The following is an 11,716-nucleotide window of genomic DNA, read 5'->3' as shown; positions in this document are numbered from 1 at the left end:
ATTCTGGATCCCAGCTGCTTTGCTTTCTCCACCGATGGAAACGCCCACTTTTCCTTTGCAGTTCGCTGAAATCCAGGAGTAGCAAAGGCCTTTTCCATCATTCCACCTTCGCAAGAGAGTTGCGCCCTTTTAGTTTTTACAGAAAATAAAAGTTGCAACAGCCTTAGACTATATAAAAAATCAAAATATTGGTGAACGGTACCACCGCGCCATAAGCAACCGCCGAGCGGTTTACAGAAAAGCTTTAAATCAGGCTGATCCCTGGGAAATGCTTGAGTCACGCTAAGCCACGTTTCTTTGTAACCTTAGTTCGCAACCTCAGTTTCTAAAGGTAACCCCAGTCGGTCTCAGCAGGTCTTCTGAGGCCACGTGACGGACGCGGTCTGGGGGAGGGAGGCCCGCCCCCCGCAGCTCTGGCCAATAGGAAAAGAGGGGCGGCCCTCCCTCTCTGCGCAAGCGCCCGCCTGTCCCTCCCTCTGCGTTGCGCGTGCGCGGGCCGCCCTTCGCGCTGAGGAGGCTGGGAGTGGCGCCGTCTTGGTTGCCGCGCGGCGGCGGTCGGTGTGCGGGGAAGGTGCGTGCTGGGGATGATGGGGGTCGGTGTCCAAGGCCTGGCGGTCCGCCCAGCAGGCCAGTGGCGAGCCGGGGCCGGGGCCGCGTTCACACGTTTCCGGGTCAGGCTGGGTTGGGCCCTCGGCAGCCGGGAGAGGAGTCCGCGGCCCGGCCGGTGCAGGGAGCGCAGCGCGCGAGGGCGGCCCGGCTCGCCCGCTCGCTCGCTCGCTCGGGGAAGAGGGCGAGGCGGGGAGGCGGGCATGCCCATTCCCGGGCCTCTCAGGCCGGATTCCCTCCTCTGCTTCCTCCCTCCGTCCGTCCTTCCTTCCATTCGTTCATTTACTTACTTATTTTCTATAGCCGCCCAACTCAACAAGTTATTATTAGATTTTTATCCCGCCTTTTATATATTCTGGCTCACCCAAGGGAGCAAACATACCAACTACTGTACTCCTATCGCCTGTTCTCCCCACAACAGCAACCCTGTGAGGTGGGCTGGGCTGAGAGAGAGGGGCTAAGGATGCTTTAATATGATGAAGGCACCTCATATTGAGTCAAGACGTTGGTCTGGCTTGACATCGGTAAACTGTGTTTTCAGTAGCGGTTGCTTCATTGAACGGTTATCTCTTTCCTTTTTTCCTTTTATTACCGTTGAAGACGGAACAGATAAACCTTGGTCTGTTCAGCGGGGTCAGTTGCCACCTTTGTGGGAATTTGCATCTGTAATCATAGCATATTGATGCTGATCCTGTGGATGAAGTGTTGTTTCTCTCCTAGTTCCTTACAGCATTGCAAACCATGGAGAATTATCAGAAGTCCAAGACGGTGGAGAAGCCTTCTCCTCTTCCCTTTACCAACTTGCCGTCAGATATCATTGAAATGAAAGTGAAGGATGGAAGCAAAATCCGGAATCTAATGGGCTATGCCATTGGCAAGATGGAGCAGGAGACCATGAGGCAGATGCTCTTCAGCGGGGCTGGCAAAGCAATCAACAAGACTATCACATGCGTGGAGATCATGAAGCGGAGGCTCAAGGACCTTCATCAGATCACAAAAGTGTTCTTCCAGCAAATAGAGGAGATCTGGGAACCTATCGTGCCAGAGGCTGGCCTTGATCCTTTGACTGTAAAGCGAAATATCCCTGCCATTTGTGTTTTGCTGAGCAAAGATCCACTGGATGTTCAGGAGCCAGGTTATCAGGCTCCTGGATCTTTTGATGCCTTCTGGTTAGAAACACTGGATTTGGAGTCCCAAAGCCAAACGAAAAGGAAGAAGGGTGGAGGGAGAGGGGCAGGCCATGCAGGAAAGCACCCTCGCTCTGTCTTTCGGGAAGAATCCAAAAATAAGCCTCAGTCAAGCTGACTGAATATTTATCTGCAGAGCCAAAGAAAGCCAGACAGTTTACATCTTGAGAGAGGAAAATCAGAAAGAGGTTAATTTAAAGGAAATGGAAGAAGAGAGGCTGTGGCTGCAGAACAGTCTTGGTCAGGCTGATCATCGGCATCTGGCAAGGTGGCTCTTTTCTTCCTTTACGAAGGAAACAAAAAATGTTCTGGTGGATTGTTCAGATACTTGAAACAATAATGATTTAAAAAAAAAGCAGAGCCTTCTGGCTGGGGGGGGATGTGGAGAATCTGTGCCTGTTTACCTCTTTGGTACGTGGGTAGCTGTGATGTTTACCTGCTTCCTTCAGTGGATGGCTCTTCCTTTGATGTTACAAGAATCTTATGATCTACTTCTGTGAAAAGGCGGGTGCCTGCTGCTTCTGAAATTTCATTGTGATAGGAGAAGGGCTCCCTGTTTTTTATGGTATTCTTTTGCTTAAACATAAGAAGCATCTGCCCTCCTGTGTAGCCAAGAGGTTATCTTACTTGATTCAGCATAAAGATGAGACGGTCTCATCTTGATTGTCCAACATGCAGAGGTGCAGCTGAATATGTCTAGAGATGATGGGGGAAATGCCGGGGTTGCTTGTTAATTAAAGTCCTGTTCTATATTTTTAATAACAAGAGGGCTGTATTTATTTTTCAGTATTTGAAAAGGCTGTTTGGTCTATGAAAGCGTTGTTGCTAGCCTAGACTCTTGATGCTTGTCTCCAATAATTCTGTCTCCCTCCATAAGTGGTGCTTGAGGAAGTGAAAGAGGGTACCAAGAGCATTCACCCTCTTTAGCTGATGTAGCCATGGCTCTTCATGTACCTCTGAAAGCATCGATGCTCCAGAGATCCTGTGTGGGGCAAGAATTTCAGCTGTTTGTTGACAGTACTGATTATTACTGCTTTCAATCAAACCATTAAAAAAACCACATTCTTAGTACTTTCAGGGCTCACATCTCCTCATTAACTACATAACAACCTGTATGAGCCTGAAGCCTTCGCTGTCCAGCATTCTGTTCTCAGTGCCCAGGCACAAGTTTCTGAGTAGAAACAAGCAGGAGGTTTGGTCTGGTTTTCTTGGCAACCATTCAAAAATAATTTGCTGGATGTGTGTTCTAATTTTCCAGTTTAGCCTACAGTCCTGGAATATTCTGGTGGTCTTCCATTCAAATACCAAACAGTTTGCTGCTTAACTTTTTCAAGATCAGTCAAGATCGCTAACAGGTTGTGCCATTAATCAAGAAAGCTCAGGTTGGAATGTCATGTCTGCTATTAAGTGGCTTTACTTCGCAGTTGTCCCCAAATTCCAGTTAAAAGATGGGGAGTTGGTGCTGAGAGAGAGTGCGCAGTTTGTCTGTTTCCAAGGCATTACAAGGGCCACAAAACAATAATAAAACCACCAAGCAAGCTTGTGGGGGGGGCAGAAATGCAGAACTGACCTGGTTAAGCATGTTGTACAAATTCTGCCAATGAGTGAAGAGCCTTGAATGCTCTTTTAGGGTCCTGCATAAACAGTAAGTACTTCAGTTACTGGGATCCAGCATATAGGTAATCTCTGCAAAAAAAAAAAACAGTCTTGCTATTCTTTTCTTAGATTTCCTTAATAATGTTCAGTAACTTGTTACACTGCATTTTCAACAAACTTTTACCAAAGATTGATCAGTCACAGGATGGAAAGATGTGCAGCTGGAAGCTACTGAGGGAACAGGAAGGGAGTTGAGAAACAGGGACTGCATTCTTAGGGTTTGCAGAAGCCCAGGGAGCCAAAGCAGAGCACAAGGCTTTCCATTCCCCACCTGTGGTCGTCTACAGGCTTCTGCTTAGTCACTGTGGAGCCAGGAGGCGGGTCCCGGTGGGCCTTCGGTCTCTCCTAGAAAGCCTCCTCTTAGTCCTTCATGGCTCTGCTTCAACCTGCAGCCTTTTAGATAAATCAGATGTCAGCTCTCAGAATTATGAGCTGTGCTGGCTAAGGATTTTGGAAGCAGAAGTCCAACTCATCTGAAGGGTTTTAACTGCCTTTCTTCGGTGACTCGTTTTTGTGAGAGGAGAGCCTTGTTGGTGTGCAATGGCATAAAACCAGAAGGGTTCTGGTAGCACATTTTCTGACCAACAGATTTTATTAATAGGCATAAGCTTTATACCCGCCTTCCTCCTCCCTGTCCTGGTGGGGGAAGAACACCCTTTTCTGAAGAAAAACTGAAACCTTGCTGACGTTACTCTTAAATGGGCTTGGGCCACGTGCATCCTCCCTGCTTGGCAAACTGCATCTTCTGAAGCAGCCATGCCAGCAGTATGAGACCTCCAAAGGCTTGGCTGTAGGAGGCAGGTGGGGGAGGCAGGGAGGAGGCATTCGCTAGGGCAGCATTTCTCAACCTTGCAGCTTTAAGATGGGTGGACTTCAACCCCCAGAATTCCCTAGTCAGCATGGAGTTGATGTTGACACATCTTAAAGCTGCTGGGGTTGAGAAACGCTACCCTAAGGAAACTAGGAAAAGCAACAGGGCTGAAAAGGGGTTGTAAAAAGCTTTGGTTGTGCAGCAGTGCTCCTCCAGAGGGCACCCCACGCCCTGAAGAGCTCAGCCTTGATGACTGCTCCGGTTGCCTTGCCAAGGCACAGCACTGATGGGTAGCTTCAATAAAGCCGTCTTCTGACAACCGAGCCCTGGGAAGAGCAGAGAAGAAACCACGGAGCGTATTTTGCTGCATAGCCCAAAGTCCGGGAGGGAAGCCGCTTGGCATAAATCCAGCCAGGAATGCCACACATACCTGTGCCAACCAGAACAGAAGGCAAGGGAATTGGGCTCCTGTTACTGAACAGGTGCGGCAGTATCCAATCCTAGTTCAGATAATAGGACTTGGCGACTGACTGAATAAGTCACCATGATCTAGGCCTAAAAGACAGCGCTTGAAATGTATCTGTAGACAGACTTAACACAAGACACTTGTTTATTGAATTAAATTACAATTTGCATATTGTGCAGATGCAACCACTGTGTCTAATACTGAGCCAGTTAAACTATTTTAGAGACTCACTGTTTATTTGTAGAAACAGAAGAGGATACAAGGACCAAGTATGGGTGTAACCATGAAGATTGTAGTGAGCACAGATGTCCCAAAGTCCCAAAGATGAGAAAGAACAAAATGGAGTGATTTGCTCCAACCACATGCATGGATTTGTGAAAAGCATTCCACACTTCAGTGAGCTCATGAAGAGTTTTAGTAAACCTTGATGAAAGATTAGAAAAGATCTGGGACAAAACACAGAACTGTTTTCACCAGCCTGGTGTATTCCAGGTGTGGGAGAAATTCAAGTATTTGTAACTGACATGGTCCTAGAATTTCTGGGCAGTGTAGTCCCAGCACGTCTGGAGGGATTTGGGTGGAGGCTGGCCTGAAATATATAACAGCATCTGGAATTTGTTTTGAAAGTGGGTGAGCCTACCCGTTCTTCAGTGTACCTCCTCTTTGTTCTGACTTTTCAGTTGGACTCCTTAGCTGTCCTAGTCAACTGAAGAAAGACAACTTAATTTTCTAACCTCTTGTCTTTAAGTCAACCATGTAATCCTTTTAGGAAAGAAGCAACCAGTGATTTAGCCATCCATCCATAGCTGTGGGCTTCTGATCCATTTTTCTGCTTGCAGGTGTTCTCAGAATAAGGGACAGTATTTGAAACCAATGCGATTTAAGTCGGCCAAAATCTCAGTTTAGATGTACCTAGAAATGCAATAAAGCATTTCTAAGTTTGCACTCTTATAACAGCAAGTCTGAGTCCACATCAGGAAAGGTCAGAGCAGCGTTTCTCAACCTTGGCCACTTTAAGAAGTCTGAATTTCAACTCTCAGAATTCTCCAAATTTCCATCCGAAACTGCCTCAGTCTCTTTTTTTATCTGGTAGCATCTGTTATTCTTTAGCCTCTGTTAAATCCATTTTCATAGTAGCAGATATTTTTAAAAGTAAGTCCTGAGTGTATTGTTCCCAAACAGACTTAATTTCTTTGAAAGTAAGATAATGCTGCTCCATTATATAGGCATCTTCCCCTTTAAATGCTGTCTGGTTCCCTCTAGTTAAGCTTCAAAGTTCACTCTTATCATATGTTTATTTCTCACTGGCAGAACTTTCCCAGGAGAGAGTTCTCACAGTTGATTTCAAAGTCCTAAAGTATGTTTTCTATAAAATCTTAAACAGTCCATAAAAATCTTGTTACATATCCTCCTGGCGCTAAAGCTATTCAAAGCCAATTCTAAACCTCCTTTGCTGTTTTCAGAAGTCAAAGTTATTCTTTTTAATCTTTAAACTTACAAACATCCTCCCGGTCTGCTGGAATTTGCCCTTCAGAAGCTTCCTAATTTCCAAGGCAATTTTAATAGATAGTACCCGATGGTAATTAAGAGAGGAGGTGAATCTAGTGTCCCTTTAAAAGCTCCAAACGTGGCATTGGCAGGATGTTTCTTCCCCCAACTTCCAGAGCACTTCACCTGCTGGAGAACGCAACTGAGCAATTTCTACGCAGAGCGCCTCTGTGTGAAATACGTGTGGGCAAGCCAGTCCTCTTCATCCGAAGAGAATTTGGAAGAGCTGAAATCTTTGCCGGCTCCTCTTACCCATCGCAGCCGTCAGCTCTGCAAAAAGCAGGGCCGTCTTCAATCCGCCGTTTCTCCCTCGGAAGTCCAGTAAGATACCCTTATTAAAATATGATTTCATTGCATTTATCTGTGCCTGTAAGCATTACTGGGAACGCTTAATCAAGTCAATCTATACAGTGCTTGTATTTGTGCTGAGCTAGAACTGGGGTCTCCAGGTGAACCCCCCCCCACGCACAAGCAATTAGGGGTGTGCATAAAAATATATCTTATTCATTGGAAACCCATACCAGGATCTCCACACGCTGGAGCCGAACTCAGTATCTTTAAAAGGGCGTGATGGCCAAAGTTCTTACCAAAGTCAGAACCAAGAAGGCGTTCAGGCTCTTTCCAGACCCTCCTCTGGATCTGCGTGCCAGAATTTAATGCGGCATCTGAAACCCGACATGAAGACGTCTCCCTGTTTGGCTTGCAGGAGATGATTAGAGCTTGACCAGCCTTGCTGGGATCTTCGGTTCCAACTGCATGGTCTCCACTTTCCCTCAAGTTTGGATTTGTTCTATCGCTGGGGATGCATCAAACATAGGGGAGCAGAAATCATCTGGTGGAACTGCTAATGCAGCATTTCTCAAGAGTGGCGACTTTTAAGATGTGTGGACTTCAGCTCCCAGAATTCCCCAGCCAGCTATGCTGGCTGGGGAATTCTGGGAGCTGAAGTCCACACATCTTAAAAGTCGCCACTCTTGAGAAACGCTGTGCTAATGGAAAATGACAGGGACACGTGTGTGTTTTGCCGCTCACTGGCTCCGACCCTGAGAGCCGACAAGCTTTCCGAATTACAGTGGGAAGCAGAGATGCAGCTGCTTGTGGCCGATCAGTCTGCAAACATCCACATTCCTCCCTTGAAAGACCTCCAGGCTGCATATTGATTAATGATGTATTCTGAGAATTTAGAAGCTGCACTTTTGTGCCGAAGTGGGTTTCCAGGCAGCATTTAGAAAAATCAATGTAATTCTAACGCAGAACAATAACACTGAATAAAAATGCATCTCTAGCCAAACAGGTTTTCATTTAAAGTAGCAAGGGAAAGGAGATCTGGAGGAACCATGAGTTTTTTAAAATTCAAAATAGGGGTGTGAACCCTAACAAAGATTTCACACACCTCTTTGCAGCTTACCCCTTTTCTAAAAATGTGTGTGCATACGACTTGCACATACACCACACACACAGACTGCTGGAAAGCACACGTTTGCTGCTGAATGTCAGCACTGATCTTGGAAAGGATCCAGAACAAAGGAACGGGGGGTGGGGGCATGTTGGTCCCACTGTCCTGGGTCCAGCCCTTCCCTCCTTGCCGATTCTCACACAAAAAGGCTTTAGGTGAAGCAACAGAAAAAGAGCCCAGCTGGATCCAAGTAAACCCAGATAGCATTCATTCCTTGAATAACTTCCAGATACTTGTTCTGCAGGTATGGTTTTGTTCCTTAACTGTTATTTATAGATCCCCATTCATCCCAAGACAGCCAGCATCAAAATGCAACTTTAAAAAAAATCCATGAGCCGGCATCAGCTGAGGCAGCCCAGCAGACTGCCTTGCAGGGCAGGCGGTGGTGGGAAGAGCTTTGCGAAGAGCCAGGGGGGGAGGAAGACCCCAGCCAGCAAGCTCTGGTTCCCTCTTTGTCCACCTTTTCTTCCCAAAGGGAGGATCCTTCCTCAGTGGCTGCATTCATACAATCATTTAACCAAGCCAGTTACAAACTGGAAGCAACATTTGCTCAACACGCTACCCAGGATTATCATGAACCTCAGGTCTGTATAGTTTAGGGAGATTTAGCATTCCGTGCAAAGCAAGCCTGTATCATTCCCTTTTTCCCCACATCTTGTGCAAATCCAGAACACATTAATTCCACCAAGAGGAGGGTCCTGCTTCACGTCAAGACGGCTCTTGATCCAACAGGGCCTCTCTCTCTGGGTCTCAGTTCTCCATTTGGGATGCTTAGTCCCGATGGCCCTTGCTAAGGCTGGCAATTTTCTGGGGGACCCTGGGGCCACATGAACATGAAGCAAGGTGTAGGCAGGGCCAAAAGCAGCACCCGCTTTTTCTGACCACCTGCTTCTCGGGTCCTCCTGGAGGAAAGCCACAGAGGCCCCAGCCGATCTCCTGGGTAGTGGGGACGCTTTCGGAACCAAATCCATCGGCCTTCCCCAGCCTGCAGACGTGGATCCATGGGGAGATGGCAGCCAGGCCCTCGGGACCGCTAGCAGCCAGGCTTTCCCCCGGTCTCACAGAAGTGCCATGGACACCTCCCGAACACGTGGGCTGCATCGGCTGGACAACCAGAGCCTGGCATGCGCATCCCAGCTCACCCCATCGCGGGGCTGCTTTGTCTCCAGCTGCATGGCCCTTGCTCTTCAGCTGCAACACGCCCGACACAGGATTCTTACAACAAATTTGCCAAATGTAATCAGGCTGCGGTTCCGGCGACAGTAACGGAGACATCTCTAAAACGCCCCAAGTTACAGCCACATCCTCTCCCGCATGGAAGATGGTGGCTCCAGATCTTGGTAAGGGAGAAAAGCGACGTTTCAACCAACTTCCGAATCAACAACCTGGCACTAATTAGTCACAGACCCTGCGTGCAAGCCATATAAATAGCTCAGATGCATCCAAGGCTGCATGGCTTCTTTTGACAGATTCGCCAATCGGTGCTTCTGATTCCTGGCACCACCAGCTGGAATGATCCCTCAGAGGCAGTTTCTGGTCCAGGAAATAGAAACTGAGCATCCCTAATTTATTTCAGCCTGCCACTCAGATAAACAAGCGAGCCAGCCCGATTAATTGCACCCATTTTATTCAATAATTGAGTAAATCTGTTTTCATTTGCCTGCACATCACACAGAAAAAGGCAGATGCTCTAAGATGATGCCCTTGTGTGTTCCAGATATGCCTGTGTAGACAATAAGTAATTGAAGGCCTTTTGCTTTCCCACTCAGGAGGCAATGCTCCTCCTAAAAGGTTATTGGACCTTGGCAGTTTTGATAAGTGGCTGAAAAAAGAATAATTTCCAAAATTGCAGGCTAACTAAAAGGGGAACATCTTCTCAGCCAAGCAGAACGTTTTAGAGTTGATCAACCTAACAGATTAATCCACAGCAGGATGCAGTTTGATGCCAGTCAAATCACTTTATTCTCCTTTGTAGTTTTATGAGGTGTTTGCCCTTTGAATATCACCAATGTGGTGTTTCTCCTGGTTGCCCCCAGCAATTTGGGTGGGAAATCCCAAGCTCTGGAAGCAGAGACTGATCTGCCAGCTGAGATATGTTTTGGAGGCAGAAACCCCCAAAGCCTCAAAAATAGGTAAAAGGTTACCAGTATTTATCAGAAAATAATGTTCTTCCTGAAGCCCTTTTAATGTCTAACACATTCCCATCCACTGCAACTGAGTCCCTCCACCTTGCTGCTGATCATCCTCTTCTTCCCTTTCCTTCCACCTTTCCCAGGATTACATCCTTCTCCAGAGAGCGGGGTCTTCACATAATGCCAGCCAAAGCGAGGCTGGTCATTTGTGCCTTGACTGAGAACCCTGGATTGATTTGTTCAATGATCCATCAGTTTGTTTCCTTGGCTGTCCATGGTCTTCTCAGGAGTCTTCTCCAACCCCAAAGTTCAAAAGCATCAATACTCTTCCTGTCCTGCTTCTTCAGAGCCCAGCTTTTGCTTCCATAGAGGGCCATGGGGAATATCATGGCTTGCTGTAATACATGCCACATCTTAAGTGGGGGCAATTCCATTTGCTGAATGCTCTTCTCCATTAACAAAATGCTCTCCAGCCAGAAAACGAGCAGCACAAGGATTGGGCAAGACGTGGACTTGTCTGTCCCCGATTTGCCAGGAACTGCAGACACTTAACAAAACACCTGGGCATCCCTCAGTCTGACAAAGAGCAGTCAAAGGACCGTACCATGAACTCGTGGACTTCTGCCCTAGCGCTGGGGGCTCTCCAGACCCTGGCACTCAGCAGAGTTGCCAGGAGGGATATATCGGAGCTAACCCAAGAGAGCTTAAGGGGAGTGCAAAAGTCAGTGAGTTCAATTCCCAGCAGAGGGTTTGAACCCCACAGGATAACATCTGCCTACAAACATCTGGTGGGTCCCCAATAGGATGAAAGCAGCCATGTGCCATCTCCTGGTGGTCAGTGGAACTGAAACTGCAGAGGACCTGCACTGTGTAAAAATAGAGATATTTCTCCCCCGAGAGGGGAAGCTGTGAAAAATCTCAGTTAATGCAAGGTCTGTATCTGTCAATGGAGATTCTCAGTCATCCAGGTGGAATTGTCTGTAGGTCGAGTCATGGCAACTGGATTTCCTTCTTTTTGGCTGAAACGTTTCGCTGCTTGTCCAAGCAGCTTCTTCAGTCTTCAGAAACATTTCAGCCAAAAAGAAAGAAATCCAGTTGCCATGACGCGACCTACAGACAAGGTCTGTCTCTTTCTCCTTGTAAGAGCTTAAGGAAAGGTGGACTACAGATGCCCGTCTGATGGGTTCTGTCATTCTCTTCTGGCTGCTTAAGCAGCCAGGACCCTTGACAGCACTGCCTACTTCACGCTCAGTTGCCAAATGCCAAGTGTGACCAGAAGCAAGGCGCAGGGCCCCAGCTGCTCTGCTTCATGTCCACTATAAGACCTGGTCCGCTGCTGAGCTGCTCCACCATCTCACCAAACACTGCTGAGATTTGAATCCAGTTGTGAAACCACCTGGAACCCACGCAACCTAGTCTCCGTTCTCTTCAGACTTCAGCAAAGCTCCCTCTACACCACACTGCTGCAGACCAGTGCCTGATGGTTGGTGTTTGGAGCGGCCCTGGCCAAAATCTAGCTGCACTTCAGCTGAAGGACAAACTCCATGTTCGTCGCGTTGATGGAGTGGCTGTACAAGGACCTTCATCTTTGGAGAGTATTTCTCCTTTTTTTTCCATTCACTATCTTTGAAATCAACCGCAATAAAATCTCAAACTGCAACAGCAAATGGCATATTCTGAAATCCCTGTCTCTGTACATTTTGTCTTGAAAGTAGATTTGCCTCTAAGAAATGAGCAAATGCTTGGATGCCATCCTCTTTTTCTTCTGGCCCAGACTGTGCCCTGTCCAAAATTCCTGACTGCCCCCTTAATGTTCCCAGATTGTAGCATGCTCATTAAAGCCCCGCTCTGCTT

General features: G+C 47.3%; 1 protein-coding gene across 1 annotated transcript; it reads left to right on the top strand.

Annotated features, from left to right (window-relative positions):
• The first annotated feature begins 518 nt into the window (after nucleotides 1-518).
• Nucleotides 519-2,862, top strand: RPP25L (ribonuclease P/MRP subunit p25 like). The gene is made up of 2 exons (XM_063295901.1): nucleotides 519-571; nucleotides 1,327-2,862. The coding sequence occupies exon 2, from the start codon at nucleotides 1,348-1,350 to the stop codon at nucleotides 1,909-1,911; it is 564 nt and encodes a 187-aa protein (XP_063151971.1). The 5' UTR covers nucleotides 519-571; nucleotides 1,327-1,347; the 3' UTR covers nucleotides 1,912-2,862.
• Nucleotides 2,863-11,716: the final 8,854 nt, after the last annotated feature.

This window comes from Candoia aspera, chromosome 2, assembly GCF_035149785.1.
Source record: "Candoia aspera isolate rCanAsp1 chromosome 2, rCanAsp1.hap2, whole genome shotgun sequence".
NCBI classification, from domain to species: domain Eukaryota; kingdom Metazoa; phylum Chordata; class Lepidosauria; order Squamata; family Boidae; genus Candoia; species Candoia aspera.
The sequence above is the reverse complement of the archived record's forward strand: the minus strand, read 5'-3'. Positions and strand labels throughout refer to the sequence as shown.